Consider the following 17,499-nt stretch of genomic DNA (forward strand, 5'->3'; position numbering starts at 1 on the left):
TTGAAAGATCATAAACCACAAATGTTTCTCTCTCCACATTTACTGATGACCTCTGAGTATTTCCAGCATTTTCTGTTTTTATGTTAAATTTTCACCCCAAAACAGCCTTCTCTCCCTTGCAAAAAAAACCCCTCATCCCATCCTCTTCACCTGCCATCTGATGGACGATTGGCCTGTTTTGTTACACGTCTTTGTGGCCCTCATGCCCAATATAATTTTGCACTGGCAAACTCTACATTTGCCTACCATGCACTATAATAGACACTTTTCCATCAAATCTTTTAGACTAGGACAATGAAGCGTAGCTTGCCAGGAGATCATTGGAATCAGCAGTTGGTGGTATCAAAGGTACGGATGTATGTTTCTGTAGCAGCTGTGCTGACAAGGCTGAGAGGCTAACTTTTTTTTATCAATGAAAAAGCCGTGTGATTAAAAGCCTAATTATAGGGTAAAGGGAACACTGAGGCTATGGTGGTCTGTTTCCATCTGAGACAGTGGAAGTGGGAGGGATAGCAGGGGTAACCAGCCAAAGTTAATAGCTTTGGATTTTTTTAATTGGAGGGAACAATGGCTTATTCCGGTTGCTGTGACAAGTAAGCGCTAACTATGAGAGGCAGTGGATATGTTGAGGGGATTGGAACTGAATATCATTGCTGTATATGCAGAACCTATATAAGTAACGGTTTTAACTGTAACAAGTATTTTCTTCTCTCTTGCTCCACCTCCCAGTTTGGTAATATCAGCAAAGCACACGAGTCCAAGTTTAAGACCTTTGCTACTAACTTCCACCCTGCCCTCAAATTCACCTGGACTATTTCTGACAGTTCTGTCCCTCTTCTGGATCTCTCTGACTATCCACCGATATTTACTATAAACCCACAGGCTCCCACAGCTATCTCAATTACACCTCCTTCCACTCTGTCTCCTGCAGGGACACCATCCCTTTCAGTTTCTTTGTCTCTACAGTATCTGTTCACAAGATGATGCTTTCCATTCCAGGATTTATGAAATATCCTCCTTTTTCCAGAAATGTGGCTTCTATAATTGTTGGAACCCTCATATGCATTTCCTCCATTTCCAGCACATCTACTCTCATTCCCACCCCACCCCCCCCCCCCCGACCGAACAGAGATGGAGTTCCCTTGATCCTCAGCATTCATCCCACTAGCTTCCATATCCAGCACGTCATCCTTCACCATTTCCCCTAGCTGTAATAATATCTTATCACCAGTAACATCTTCACCTCTCCCCCCCATTTTCTGTGTTCTGAGGGAACCACACTCTCCACGACACCTTGGTCTGAACGTTGAATTTTCCAATTTCAGGTAACCCACACTCCCTGTGTTCCTTTCTCACTCCCGTCAGTCCGCCCAGGTTCTCTGTTCACCTTTTCCATTGCACTCCCCTCTCCCACCTGGCTCCATTTGCCCATCATTCCCGGCATCACCTGGTTTTACCTATCACCCACCAGCTCCTGTCCCACTGCTCCCCACACTTCTATACACTGACCATCTTTCCACTTTCCCTCACCCCCACCCCCAGTCCTGATCCAGCGTCTCGACCCGATATGTCAACACACCCTTTTGCCTTCACGGATGCTGCTTGTCCCGTTGAGTTCTGAAGCTGAGTTTATTTTTTGTGACTATTCTTGGTATCTCACCTGTTTTGAAATAACAGAAAGGTTACAGCAAGAAAAGGGCCATTTGGTCCATCAAGTCCATGCTAACTCTAGGCAAGAGACATAGAGACATACAGCACAGAAACAGACCCTTTGGCCCAGCTGGCCCATACCGACCAAGATGCCCATCCAAGCTAGTCCTGTTTGTCCACATTTGGCCCATATCTTTCTAAAACTTTCCTATCCCTGTACCTGTCCAACTGCCTTTTCTTGTATCTGCCTCAACTACTTCTTCTGGCAGCTCATTCCACAAGGATATCACCTGTTGTGTAATAAAAAAAACTTGCTCCTCATCTTCCTTTTAAATCTTTCCCCTCTCACCTTCAACCTATGCACTCTAGTTCTTGATACCCCAAATCTGGAAAAAAGACTGAGTGCTTTCACTCTATTCCTTAGAGCATAGGAGTCTTATAGAAGCATATAAAATCATGAGGGGCATAGATAAAGTCCTAGCCTGTCCAACCTCTCCCTATAACTCAGTTCCTTGAGTTCTGGCAACATACTTGTAAATCTTTTCTGCACTCTTTCCAGTTTAATAACATTTTTCCTATTAGCAAGGTGACCAAAACTGTACACAATACTCCATGTGTGGCCTCACCAGCACCCCTTTCAACTGCACCATGACTTCTTGACTTCACAAATTCTGTACTCAATGCCCTGACTGACAAAGGCCAGCCTGCCAAGAGCAGTCCAGCAATTGACACTCCCATGCCCTGCATTTTTTTTTCCATTTAAGTACTTGACTAGTTTGGATTTCTACAAGACCACTCTGCTCCATACACCAATACAACTTTGGTCCAAATGTGACTGAAGAGATAAAGTCCAAAGGTGAGCTGGGATTGACTGTCCTTTACATCAAGGCAACATTTAGCTAGTGTGGCATCAAGGAGCCCTGCTAAAACTGAAGTCAGTGCACATCAAAGGGAAAACACTTTAGTAGTTGGAGTTGTACCTTGCACATAAGAAGATGGTTGTGGTTGTTGGAGGTTAATCATCCCACCCAGGATATCACTGCAGGAGTTCCTTAGGGCTGTATCCTAGTGCAAACCAACTTCATCTACTTCATCAATGACCTTCCTTTCATTGTAATGTTAGAAATAGAGAGATTTGCTGATGACTGCACAATGTTCAATTCTATCTGCAACTCTTCAGTAAATGAAGCAGCCCAGTCAGATCTAGACAACATTCAGGCAGGGGCTGATAAGTAACACTGACACCATAAACATGCTAGGCAACACTCACCTCCAACAAGAGAAGGTCTTATCACCTTGACAATCAATGGCATCACCATCACTGAGACCCCATCATCAATAACTCAAGGTTCATCATTGACAGAAACTTGACTGGACCAGCCATGTAAATACTCAGGCTACAAGGTCAGAGGCTGGGTGTCCTGTGCTGAGTGACTCACCTGACATCCTAAGGCCTTTGCACTATCTACAATGCACAAGTCAGGACTGTGATGGAAAACTCCCCACTTGTCTCGATGAATGCAGCACCAATAACTCTCAGGAAGCTCAACATCATCCAGGACAAAGCAGCGCTCTTGACTGGCACCCCTTCAGTGGTCCTAAACATTCATTATCTCCATAGTGGCTGCAATGTGTATCATTTACAAAAAGGACTGCAATTACTGGTACTCCAGCAGCACCCCTCAAACCTGTGACCTTTCCCATCGTGGACGAGGGCAGCAGGTACAGGGAAACACCACCACCTACAGGTTCCCCTTTAAGTCTTACCATCCTGATTTGGAACCACATTGCTGGTCCTTCATCATCCCTGGGTGTAAATCCTAGCACTCTACCCAAAAGCACTGCAGGAGCACCTTCACCAGAAAGACTGCAATGTTTCAAGGGATGGGTCACCACCACCTTCTCAAGGGACTTCATCATCCCTGGGTGTAAATCCTAGCACTCTCTACCCAAAAGCACTGCAGGAGCACCTTCACCAGATAGACTGCAATGTTTCGAGGGAGGGGTCATCTCCACCTTCTCAAGGCCAATTAGGGATCAACAATAACTGCCAATAAGGCATTTATTCTATACCTTGTTCATAATGGGAAGCACGCCATTTGTTTTGTTAATACCTCATTGACCTGCACTGCTACCTTTAAGTATCTATGAACATATAGTAACAAGGACCCTCAGTTCCTCCACACCTTTCAGTAAACCAAAATGTATTGCCTCATACTACCTTGATCTGAATTCCAGTTTTCACTTTTCTCCCCAACTGACCAAACTATCTGTCTTCCTGCTGTCAAAAACTTTGCTTCCAATTATCAATCACCTTTTTGTATCATCTGTAAATAACTTTATCATGGAGTCTACTGTCCAAATCATATTACAAAAAAAGCAAGGAACTAAGTACAGGGCCCTGTAGAGCCCCAATAATAATATCCTTTCAGTAATAAAAACACCCATCAACCATTACTCTTTGTTTCCTGCCACTGAACTAATTTTGAATCTAATTTGTCACCCTTGGTCCAATGCCATGGGCTTTTACATTTTTGAGTATCTTGCTGTATGTGACCTTGCTAAAAATCTATATCAAATGCACAGTCAACCACCTTTTCTACCTCCAGAAGTAATTCAATCAAGTTAACCAAATATGACTTTATTTAACAAATCCTGGCTGACTGTCCCTGATTAATCTGTGCTTTACTAAACGAAGGCTTATACTGTTTCATTGAATAGATTCCAATAATTTGCCCCCCACTGAAGTTGAACTAATAGGTCTGTAATTACTCAATTATCCCTTGCTCTCTTTTTAAATGACAGTTTGTTAGCAGTCCTCCAATCCTCTGGCACCACTCCTGTAGCCAAAGAGGAATGAAGAATCATGATTTGAGCCTCTACATTTTTGTTATTTGATTCTATAACAGCCTGGGACTTACTTATCCAGGGCTCATGATTCATGTACAGGTAGTTCTGCTACAACACATGTTTCCATAGCACAAAATAGCTATAATGCAAATTTGCCTTGCGTGGGCCACATTGGCAAAAGTGTGATCACAATCAGGAAAACCTGCTTAAATCTGTGCTTTGAAGGCAACTATGGCCTGTTCTGCTATGACACAACTTAGAACAATGCAAGGTTTCTTACAAATGCAACTATTGCATTACAGCAGAACTACCTGTACTTTCAAAGATGTTAATCCCATAAATATTTCCTCTCTTACTATGTTTCACACTGATATTTCACACTGATCCTCCTTGCCTATAACGTTTGCATCAAGCCCTCTTTTGATTAGATAGTCAAAGTGTTCATTAAGAACTTTAGCCGCTACCTCCACTTGCACTGCACTTACTGGAATCTGAAACAAAAACAGAAATAGTCAAAGAATTCAGCTAGTCAAGCAGCATCAGTGGAAAGAGAAACCGATTAACATTTTGGGTCAGGGACCCTTCCTCAGAATGGGGGAAGAATGAAGGGGTGTCATTTCTCAAAGCAGAGCTGGAGAGGAGTGAGGAATCAGGCAAAAGAATATGTGGAGACAGGTTAAAACAGATCAGGTGATAAGGAACATGAGGACTAACCATTAGCAATAGAAATGACCTTATAGAAATGAGGTGAGAATGGAACATAAGCATAATAATGGGAAATGATGAGAGAGCAGTTTCCTGAAGTTGGAAAATTCACTGTTCATTTCCGATGGTTGCAAAGCATCTAGATGGAAGATAAGATGTTCTTCTAGTTTATGTTTGGCCTCACTATGGTGGGGGAAGAGACTGCAGACAGACAGGTCAGACTAGGTGGAGATAGCAAGAGACTGCAGATGTTGGAATCTGGAGCAACATGCAAATAGCTGGAGGAACTCAGTGGGTCAGGCAGCATCTGTGGGGCTGGGGCAGGGAATAGAATGTGTGTGGAATAGGTGTGGGTTTGAGAATTAAAGTGGCCTGCAACAGGAAGCTCGGAATCACTCTTACAGGCTGAATGCAGGTGCTCTGCGAAGTGTTTATCTAATTTGCGTTTGGTTCCTTAGTTTCCTTCCTTAGTTATTCCTAACTCTTTCCTTAGTCTCTGGCTTGATACGTACTTACAACACATTTTTGGATTTTCTGTCATTTCATTTGACAGTATTTTTTTTCATACCTTTTCATTCCTTTCCTAATTTTCCCTCTAATTTCACTCTTATACATTCTACACTTTTTCTATATTAAACAGTGTCTCACACAAGCTTTTCTTTCCTTCCCCCTTTGTTTTTACCCTTTATGCATCTTGTCATTTTTTTTAATGTGGAAAGCTTTACAAAACACTAGTATCAGCAACATAAAGCGGTACAGCTTACTGATTTTCTCCAGTTTTGCTCACCTGTGTGCTCTCATCCAGTTTTATTTTTCTTAGACTATAACCCCAGAGCAAAATCACAGTGCTTAAAGGGTCGCAGAGTCCTATAACATGGAAATAAGCCCTTCAGCCCACCAAATCTGTGCTAACCATCAAGCACCCATTTACAGTGATCCCTTGGATTTTACTACTCACCTACACTCTAAGAGCAATTTATAGAGGTCAATTAACCTCCAACCTACACATCTTTGGGATGTGGGAGGAAACCGAAGCACCTGCAGGAAACCCATGCATTACAGTAAGAATGTGCAAAATCAGGTCACTGAAGCTGTGAGGCAGCAGCTCTAAGTGAGTGTCAGCTTACTGTCCTAAAGATCCCAAGAGTGATAATGGGTATTCCCTGAAATATATTTGTATATAGTTCCCCTTTCTGTTGCACTGTTCATGCTATTCGTTAGTGAATCACTAAAGGAAGTATTTACATAAACGTATAACCCACTCATTCTGCCAGACCTCTGGCAGATGTTCTTTGATAAAAAAGTTTCAAAAAATATACATAATTTTAGTTCTCACCCAACCTTGTTCTGATATTCTTCCCAATGTGCAATTGAACAGCTGATCTTGCTCAAAAGAGAAGACCTTTCATTTTCTGTAATTGAATGTCCAATATAATCTTGTTCAAAAATTAAACTCATCCCTCTTCTGTCAATGGATGAGCTCTAACCAGTCAGTGGAGTGAAATAAAATGAATGTCATGATTTTCATAACTCAGTTCCTTTCAATGAGATGAATCTTGGGTAAAATTCTTTACATGTACTTCAGCATTTTGATCTATGGTGGAAAAGCTGGTGGTAATTGCAAAATATTCTTTGTCTCCAGGAGCAAAGGTAGGGACCTGATGAGGAAACTGATGTGTCAAAGAGTTTAGTCTTGGAATAATGCCATGGCCACATATGACCAAGATGAGGAAGGTTTTGAATCCCTGAAAATTAATCCCCAGATGATTTTGAATGCTGAATCATTAAAGATATTCAAGACTCAGGTTTTTGGGTTCCAGGGGAATCAAGGTTTATGAGAACAATTCAGCAAAGTAAAGACCAAAGAGCAGATCAACCACCATCTTACAAAATAGCATATTGGGATCGAGGGGTCTTATGGTCCTCTCTTGTGTATGGTTTTTACCTTTCAATCTGGTGTTCCTTTGGAGTATAATTCTAAGTAAGGTTTAACAAGTTTGCACATTTGTTCCCAATCACTGTTTTCAACCAATCACAGCTGACGTCAGTGCCTCAACTGCTGTTTGACTTCTCTCATCTTCCATTGTGAAAAGTCAAGTCTAGCCCAATGTTCCCACTTCTAGTCACCATCCAGACTTTGCTCGAAGTGCATGCGCATAGGAATTGCACAAGGGCAGAATTGGGCTTTGCTTTAAATTACAATGTGGTCAGGTAATGTGACTGTTTAATTATCAATAATTGTATAGATAATAGGCCCCTTTGGAGCTCTATCAGTGAGCAAATGCACTACCTCATTTTAAATGAAAATAATTGAAGAGAAAATTGGGAACAAGTAGACAAACCTGAATCCCAGACTATAGGAAAGAAAGTTCAAAACTTTGAATAGGATAGTGATAGAGTCACAGAATAGTTTAAACCTAAACCATTAGGTGGAAAACAGGAGATTTGGCCTGGACACTCCTTTTATACCCCAATTAAATTTACTGTTTGTATGTTACCCTCTGTAACTACAATTTTGCTTTGTCTCAGCTAGTACCGAGCTGAATATTTTCACAAGCTTGATACTTCTGTTGTTCACACTGATGATGTTACAGTTTATAATTTAGCAGCCAAGAACATCAACATGTTTGTTTTTCATTGCATGCTTCAAACACAAAGAGAAGAGATTGATGCAGCAGGTAGTGCTGCTGCCTGACAGATCCAACAACCTGGGCTTGATCCTGACCTCTGTTGCTGCCTGTGTGGAGATTACACCTTCTCCCTGGGACATGTGGGTTTGCCCCAGATGTTCCAGTTTTGTCCCACAACCTTCAGTGGCACTGGTTGGTAGGTTAATCGGCTGCTGTAAGTTCCCCTTGTGTAAGTCAGTGGTAGGAGGATTAGGAGGGAGTTTATGAGTATGTGAGAGACAATAGGTTACAGGGAGTTAAGTGGAGGAATGCAGCTTCCAGGATCACTCAAAAAGCCAGCATACATTCGATGAGCTAAAAGGCTTCCTATTTTGTAAGGAATTTTTGAGGTAATCTCAAGTAGGATAGACAAGGGAGAGGCTGTGGAGGTTGTGTATTTGGATTTTCAAAAGGCCTTCGACAAGGTGCCGCACAAGAGGCTGCTTAATAAGATGAGAGCCCATGGAATTACAGGAAAGATATTAGAATGGGTGGAGCATTGGCTGATGCGCAGAAAGCAAAGGGTAGGAATAAAGGGATCCTGTTCTGGTTGGCTGCCGGTTACTAGTGGTGTTCCACAGGGGTCGGTGTTGGGGCCGCTTCTTTTTACACTGTGTATCGATGATTTAGATTATGGAATAAATGGTTTTGTGGCCAAGTTTGCAGATGACGCCAATATAGGTGGAGGAGCAGGAAGTGTTGAAGAAACAGGTTGCAGAGAGACTTAGACAGTTTAAGAGAATGGGCAAGGAAATGGCAGATGAGATACAATGTTGAGAAATGTGCAGTTGTACACTTTGGAAGAAGAAATAAACGGGCAGATTATTATCTAGATGGGGAGAAAATTCGAAATTCAGAAGTGCAAAGGGACTTCGGGGTCCTTGTGCAGGATACCGTAAAGGTTAACCACCAGGTTGGATTAGCAGTAAGGAAAGCGAATGCTATGTTGGCACTCATTTCGAGAGGAATAACATATAAAAGTAAGGATGTGTTGATGAGGCTCTATGGGGCACTGGTGAGACCTCATTTGGAATACTGTGTGCAGTTTTTGGCCCCTTATCTTAAGAAGGATGTACTGATGTTGGAGAGGGTTCAGAAAAGATTTACGAGGATGATTCCCGGAATGAAAGGGCTTACACACGAGGAGCGTTTGTCGGCTCTTGGACTGTATTCATTGGAGTACAGAAGAATGAGAGATGACCTCATAGAAACATTTCAAATGTTGAAAGGACTGGACAGAATAGATGTGGCTAAGTTGTTTCCCTTGGTGGGTTAGTCCAGGACAAGAGGGTACCCATTTAGAACAGAAATGAGAAATTTCTTTAGCCAGAGGGTCGTGGATTTATGGAATTCATTGCCACATACAGCTGTGGAGGCCCGATCATTGGGGGTGTTTAAGGAGGAGATTGATAGGTATCTAATTAGTCAGGGTATCAAGGGATATGGGGAAAAGGCCGGGAATTGGGGCTAGATGGGAGAATAGTTTAGCTCACGGTGAAGTGACAGAGCAGACTCGATGGGCCAAATGGCTTACTTCTGCTCCTTTGTCTTGTGATCTTGTGAATTATGGGCATAAGTAGATGCTCTGAGCTTCCTTTCATTTTCCACCCCACTGAACAAAATGGTCGTTCATTTTATGCCACATGTTCTGGAATTTGGCTCCAAATATCTCTCCCATTAACTTTAGTCATTTCTAATGCTAAAGAAAATTCCATTATGGTACAGGAGAAGCACTCATACATCTAAACAGCAGCTTATCCGTGAACATGTCAGTGATATTGTAAGTACACAAGCAATTCATTGCTTGCACCCTTGATCAATGTGGGGGAGGATGCAAGTTCCTGTGGTCAGTTGTGACTGCAAGTTGTGCGCTAGTTCTCGACTTCAAAGTTTTCTAGTCCATTAAACCACAGTCACTGATTTTGCAGATAGCAAGATGTTTCTTTTAAATTGTAACAAAAACGTTTACAAAGCAATTGTCTTTTGATTGTATTTTATAAATATTGAAAAATATTAAAATATTTCTGTATGAGATCTAGTTAAAGGTGTCCTGTTTTAAAACAGATGTAATATATTATTTCACTTATTCAATTAATAATTATAAGCATATTTTTGGTATATTAACATTTATATTGTGTTTTTTAAAAGGAAATTAGGAAAGTCTAATGGAAGTCAAGTAAAACATAAAAAATTGGCGTCAAATCCACATAATGTGCTTTAGGTGGCCCATAAGGTGACCCGTTGCATGAGAAAATTTAGAACTTTTTTCTGTAATTTTGGAATAGATGGTTCTAAATCAGTTGCCAAATTGCACTTAAAAAGCTGGAGAATAATTCAATAGTCATTCAAGCACCATAATTTATACATGAGTGCGTGAATTATTTCTGTACACAGATGTTGAGCCAAACTACTAACAAATGACCAAACCCGTAATGAAATTATATTGAGGAACAGTTTTGGCCCAGAAGCCTTAGTAAGGCTATAAGTTTAATTTTTAAAACCATTTCTCACTTGAACCTGCATGCCCCATTCAAGATGAATTGTAGGTTTTGGAGAGAGTGTGACTCATGAATACAAATTTGAATGAAATCTATATTAGCATATAAATGTCGAATCAGTTTGATTTAAATTCTTGTATCAACTGTTTTAAAAGTGCCTTTCTCAAAAATTGTGAACAAAGAAAATTCACATTTGTTGAGTGTTGAGAAGCTATGTGACTCTGTCACAAGGTAATAATCACTCCTTGTCCTCTCAACCCATCCATAGTTTTGGACACAGTTTTTGATATGATCCTCTTCAAACACCCCCTGTGCTGCCATCAAGCTGGGTGGACTGCACTTATCCAGTTCCATTTTTAACCATCTGGTCATAACTGAAGAGCCAACTGCACTGGCCTCCCTTCCTTCACACTCTCCCTCATCATTACCAATGGTGTTCTTCAAGGATTCATTCTTGTCCTCTTCCCATTGCTCATCCACATACTTCATCTTGCAAACACTGTCCAAAACTGCAGAGAAATTTGCCGTAGTAATACTGATGACACCCAGTTCTATCTCACCTCTGCCTGTCTTGACTGTTGTCCAAATTGTCAGACAACGGTCAGAATTGACCAACACCCAGAAATGGATCTCCAGGAATTTCCTCTAACCAAAGATTGGGAAGACCATATCCTTTTTTCTTCAGTCCCTGTCACAAGCTTAATCTTCTAGCTACTGAAACCATTCCCTGCCTATAGCCTGAAAGTGAACCAGATAATTCACAACCTTGTCATCATGTTTGAAATCCTGAAGCACTTGCTCTCATCATTAATCAGACTGCTGGTCTCCGATTCTCTCTTCCCTCAGCTCATCTGTTGTTAGAACCCTTTCATGAACTAATTCTAGATTCATCAATCACCTGATCTGCCTCCCCCTTTTATCCTCCATAAACTCGATCCACTAAAGCTTTGCTAACTAACATAAGTGACCTACGTTAAGCAGTGCCCACATTTTAAAATTCTCGTCCTTGTTTTTAAATCCGTCAGTGGCCTCATCCCTCCCTCCCTTTATCCGTAACATCCCACAGACCTCCAAGATTTCTGCAACTCTCTGGAATTCTTTTCCTGAACAGCTTCACCTCCATAATTCTCTTTTCTCCTTTGATGTCCCTTAGGACTATCTCTTTGTAGAAACTTCTGGTCATCAGCTATCTATCCTAATATCTTGTATTTCATATTTTTCATATTTCCTTGTGACATAGGAGATACGCAAGGAGTCTGTGCCAGTTCACAGACCAATCCCATCAATTCCATTCCACTACTTATTTTGCTGAAACCACTTCTCCCTCACATTCAATAACTCCACACTGATTTTATAATTGCTAATTAACCACCACGTTTTTGGGATGTGTAGGGAAACAGGAGCACCAAGGGGAAACCCACATGTTCAAGGACAATGTGCAACTCCATATGCAGCACCCGAGGTCAGGATCAAAACCGGGTCACTGGAGCAGTGAGGCAACAACACTATCTGTTGCTCCATTGTACTGCCCATTGTAACTTGGTGTCAGATGTTGCTTGATACTGGTCCTAGAAAAAACCTTGTGGTATTTTATCACTTTTTAAAGTTACTTTGTATTCATGTTGCTATCCTTTGTCTGCATGCCTAGACCACATTCTTTCTGCAATTCTGTTTAGATGAGAAGCATCATAACTCTAGATTCTCAGTCACTTACTCCAAATGGATCCTGGATTATTATGGTATAATATCTCATGTTTACTTGAGAGATGCTTTAATGAATTCCTACCAACCATTTGATGTTACATTTAAATCTTAGTGGCCTGGGGCAAAATCTGAAGCAGAATCTAATCCAGCATTTATTAGTGCACTGTGGTGCATTGAAAAGGATTATGGACATTTTGAAGATATTTTTGTGTACTAATCAGGCGGTATACCAGCTACCTCTTTCCACCAGCTGCAGCAAGCCACCTGTCCCCTGATTTCTCTGCAGAGACCGTTTGGAGGAGGGTGGGGTTTGGCATGTTAGTCTTGGTCAACTAACCAGAAAGAAGTTCCTCCCCATTACAGTCTGCAATTCATTTGGGTGTGCTTAACCTTACTTTTAATCTAAAAATTCAAGTGAAATTGGATTTTTCTCTGATGGGGAGGTTTTTGTTATGTGACAGAATGAAGCTCTTTATAATACTGGAATACTTAATCCAACCAATATTTTTGGATGACCAGTGAAGGGTGATATTATTGCGATCGTGGGTTTGTATTGGCAAGATGGGTGTAATTTGGGCCTAATCATAAGTTTAATGGCATCATAAGTAATTAAATCTCCCTCTGTCTCCTATAGGAAGTTTATTAGATTTCTTGAAGAGTGATGAAGGGAACAGATTACAGTTACCCAAACTGATTGATTTTTCAGCTCAAGTAAGTGATCATGGTTCTTTTACAACACCTTCTATAATGAAAATCAAGTGCAAAATACCAAGATTTTTGAAAATGTATTATGAATTGAATAAATTGAAAATGAGCTTTTTTTTTAACAAAGGAAACTAGTATATTGTGTGCATTTTATTGGTTGAAAGACCACCAAGCATCTGTAATTACTTAAGATTGCTGAAAAAATGTTTAATGTATTGCTTACATGAAAATATCCCAAAAAATTGCCTGTTATATGTCAATGATAAGCGTCCTTCAATGACCTGCCATGCATTTAGAAAAAAGTACTTTTATCTTTAACTGCGATTTGATCATATCTTTACCTTAGGGAAGAACAGACATTACAATTTTTATTTATGGCTAAATATTCTATCTACCACTGATAGTGATGAGATTTTTGGACATTTAAAGTCTGCATTAACCATCCAAACCTGGAAAATGAATGTATTAGCACCTGATTTTTATGCACAAATTTCATATAAAACCTGAGGTAGATCATGTTAGCAATCATTTCCAGATAATTGATTTGTTAATAAATTAGTTTTCTTAATTAATTAACTTCTTTTCACACTGTTTAAAATGTTGGGCATACTCTTTGCAGAACTAACTTATTTCCTTGTACTTGTTAACATTCCTCAACATTGGGGATATAATACAATGGGAGGTCTTAAATTCCCTCATTATTTTAGAGATTACTTCATCATAAAGCTGACAATCACTTCCTTTATTGCTCTACCAGCCTCGACTCTAATCTAATTTACATATTAACTTAAAAATGAATTGTACTTCCCTGTTGAACAAATAGTGAATAAATATTGACATTGCTACCCAACAGCGGAATCAGTGGTTTGAATGTGTGCATTACCTAAACTACACTGGAACTGCAGACCACTCAAACTCTGTTCTATTCATACCCACATCCATTCTGATATCACAATGATCCACCTGTAGCCATCTCAGCCTCCCATTCACTGCTGTGCAATAATATCTGTAATAAACCAGCTGAAGAGAAAAATTTTCAAACACAAATTTGAAATGGAGGCTTGCTAATATTGGTCATAAATATGTTTTAAAATGGCCTCATAACAGCAGTGCATTTTAATGTGCTGAAGTGCTTAGTAAAAGGGAAGAAAATAGAGCAAGAGATTGACTGAACTAGGCACGATAGGAGAAGTAGGAGGCAAAAACCTAGTCAAGAAGGGCTTTTAAGAAGGTTATTAAAGTAAGAGAGAGGACTGGAAGGGCAAACGGATTTAAGGAGGGAATTTTAGAAGACAGATGAAGACTACTGGAAAAATGGGGTGAATGAAGAATACATACAAGGCTAGAGTGACAAGAAGGTAGAAGGGAGGAAGAATTCATCAATAATGGAGGAGACTATTTTAAAAGGATTAAGATTTCAATTCAATGCAGTTGGTTTAAGGAAGATATTTCATGTTGGTAAGGTGAAATATTATGTGAGGATTTTGAATGTGATGGTGGAGGACTAATGACTATTAACCTCAGAGAAGCCGGGAGGCTTGGGTAAAAAGTTGCTTGGCTGTGGGTAAGAGGCTTAATGGAAGTTGAAAAGCAAGAAACAGCAGATGCTGAAAATGTAAGATAGAACCAGAAAATACTGGAGAATCTCGTCAGATAAGGCAGAATCTATGAAGAGAGAAAGAGGGTTTACATTTCAGAACAGGGAAAATGAAGAAATAATTGTGTTTACCATTTTAAAGAGGGGGATGTATGGTGAAAACAAGGGAAATGCATGTGATTGGATGGAGACCAAGATTGTTTAGTGACACAAGTACTATTGATGTCATCTAAGAGAGGGTGTTTGTTAATCAGAGTTGTTCTGTCTGGAGGAGTGTAAATAAAGGACATAAATGAGGGCTCTGGAGAGAAAAAATACAAAAGAAGTGCTGGAACTAGGGGTTGAATTTAGTGAAAATTTCAGATAAAAGATGTTCATTGTTGAATCCTGAGAACTGCACCGTGCCTAGACAGAAGAAAAGATGTCGTTCCACGAAGGCACATCGCTGCTCTCAGGACTTGATATTGAATTCAGCAGTTTCAGATATCCAGCCCTTCCTGATTGTGTGAGAATTCACCAGTTCTGATGAAAGGTCGTCCACTTGTAATATCGACTTGTATTTCTCTCTCCACTGATACTGCCTGAGCTGAGTATTTCCAGCATTTGTTGAAAACCAAAAAAAAACTGCAGATGCTGTACATCTGAAATAAATGCTGAAAATGATCAACAGGCACCATCTGTGGAAAGAGAAACAGAGTTGATGTATCAAGCTGAAGAGCCTTTTTTGGATTTGAAACATTAATTTTGTTTTTCTTTGGAACAGATGCTGCCTGACTTGCTGAGTGTTTCCAGCATTCTCTTTTCTAGATTTCCAGGAAGTGCCATGTTCTGCATGTCATGGCTCCAGTATTATTAGTTTTTTTCTGCCCTCATTTATCTCCTTCTATTTACACCCACCCAGGCAGCTCAGCAGTAATTAACAACATTCATCACCCTATTTTAAATGATGTCAACTACAATCTTGGTCTCCACCCAACCACAGACATTCTGGTTCTCTCCACCCCATCCACACTCCGAAACTTAAAACAATGGTTTTCTCATTTTTCCATTTCCGAGAAAGATCAACATAAAACATTAATTTAGTTTCTGTCTCTGAAGTTGCTGCTTGACTTGGTGTGTACCTCCAGCAGCTTCTGTTAGTAAATGGAAATTGGCTGTCTTTGTTATGGTTTGTATATGGTTCGAAGCTTGGCTCTAGCTGGGACAGGATGCCTGTTACACCAGTATGCTCTAATTAAAGGTCACAACTATAAACCCCCACACTAGTTTGTTGGACTGTCCACAGAGATGGTTTCAGCCTTATTCTTTCATTTTCACTCATAAAACTGTATTTGTATAGGCTGCAGAACTGACATCTGATGTATTTTCAAGTTCTGCCAAATATACTAAACACAGTAAGATACAAGAAATCGTCAGAGCTAAGTAATTTAATAAAGAGTGGAGTCTTTTGTATGGCAAGAATTTATAGATGATAGCAGCAGTAGCTGCTTAGCTTAACCAGAGAGATGTAAAGAATACTTTGGCCCATTTTTATACCAGCCTGCAAATTTAAATGAAATTCCTAAATTGAAGATAAGCAAAAAAGCCATGTCACTCCTCAGAAGTAATCAGAAAAAAAAGGGTTAAAGCAAACTGCTGGAAGAATTCAGCAAATCAAGCAGCATCTGTAGAGGCAAAGGGATGGCCTGTGTTTGTCTTGACCTGAAACATCAACCATCCCTTTGCCTCCACAGATAATACCGGACCCTCTGAGTTCTTCCAGCACTTCGTTTTTTTTTCTCCAGATTCCAGCATTAGTAGTCTCTTGTGACAGCATAAAGGCAAACTTGTCTTTGGTTTTCCATTGTTTTCCAAGGTTTCCTGAAGAAAATCCTGTTTTTTTTATATCCATTCTCAGCCTATACAGTATCTATTGTCTGTGCTAAATTGCTTGATCTATTAACACTACAGTCAGTATTGTAATTATATCCTTCAGGATATTGTATTCAAGTTCCTTAAACTTCTAAGAAAGTAGAGACACTGATGTGCCGTCTTCATGATTGTATCAATGTGCTGGGCCCAGGATAGTTCCTCCTTTCCAGCACTGACCCTTCAATGAGGATTGATGCACGTTTGTCTGACCTCCCCTTCCTAAAGTCCATAATCAGTTGGTTTTGCTGACGTTGAGCGTAAGGTTGTTGTTACAACACCACTTAACCATCTGACCTACTTCACTCCTGTATGCCACCTCATCACTATCCATGATTCTGCCAACAACAGTGGTGTCACTGGCAAATCTGTAGATGGCGTTGGAGCTATACTTAGCCATGCAGTCACAGGTATAGAGAGAATAGAGCAGGGGGCTAAGCACGCAGGCGTGAGGTGAGCAGGTGTTGATGGTCATTGAGGAGCAGATGAGGCTTTTGTGGTGATTTATTTTGACTGTGCTATCCATTCTTTTTGAATGTTACTCTAGTTAACCTGTTTGAACTGATTGCTGTAGAATTAAGTATTATTTTTACCAGTCAGGGTTCTTCTCTTTAAGTTGAGCAAGTTATTTCATAGTATATACCATACAAGGTGAATATCCAAGCAACACACTACAAAAATAAATCCTCATAATGACCTAACTTTGTTACTTGATGCAGTCTCATGTTAGTTTTCATCAAAAATCTTCTGACTTCAATTTCTTCTTTAGCTGGCACTAATCTAAAGAATGGGGGTGGGGTGGGGGGGGTGGAAAAACTACTTACAATTTATAAGCAGCAACTTCTTATCCTAAAAAAGGCACTGCTAGAAGTGTGGAGCATTGCTGGATGAAGTATTTCTCTGAAGCCACCTGCATTCTGGTGTTTCTGATTCACTGTTAAATCCTGTTGTATGAGGAAGTAAGAAATGAGTCAATGAGAGAATGCAGTGTTACCTGGTGTAAAGTTATCTTGCATGTTATGGTCATTGTAATAGGAGCAGAGAAATTTCCTCACAAAACACAAAAGACAGATTATACTGTACAGATGAAAATTGATTTAAACCAGGGTATGGCAGTATTGGTTTTGTTTCTGGTTATCTTAGCACCCAGTGGAAACTTGAGCCCTGGCAGTTTAGAAGGAATTTCATTTGTTCATTTTTTTTCTGATGTAAA

General features: G+C 40.2%; 1 protein-coding gene across 3 annotated transcripts in view; it reads left to right on the forward strand.

Moving 5' to 3' along the window:
* LOC127578714 (tyrosine-protein kinase HCK-like) overlaps window positions 1-17,499 on the forward strand; it is an 84,047-nt gene that overhangs the window by 55,259 nt on the left and 11,289 nt on the right. For all 3 annotated transcript variants that reach the window (XM_052031055.1, XM_052031057.1, XM_052031056.1), the window contains exon 10: window positions 12,711-12,787. In XM_052031055.1, coding sequence (XP_051887015.1) covers window positions 12,711-12,787 — 77 coding nt within the window. The remainder of the gene's footprint in view (window positions 1-12,710; window positions 12,788-17,499) is intronic.

The sequence above is a fragment of the Pristis pectinata genome, chromosome 16, assembly GCF_009764475.1.
Source record: "Pristis pectinata isolate sPriPec2 chromosome 16, sPriPec2.1.pri, whole genome shotgun sequence".
NCBI lineage: Eukaryota > Metazoa > Chordata > Chondrichthyes > Rhinopristiformes > Pristidae > Pristis > Pristis pectinata.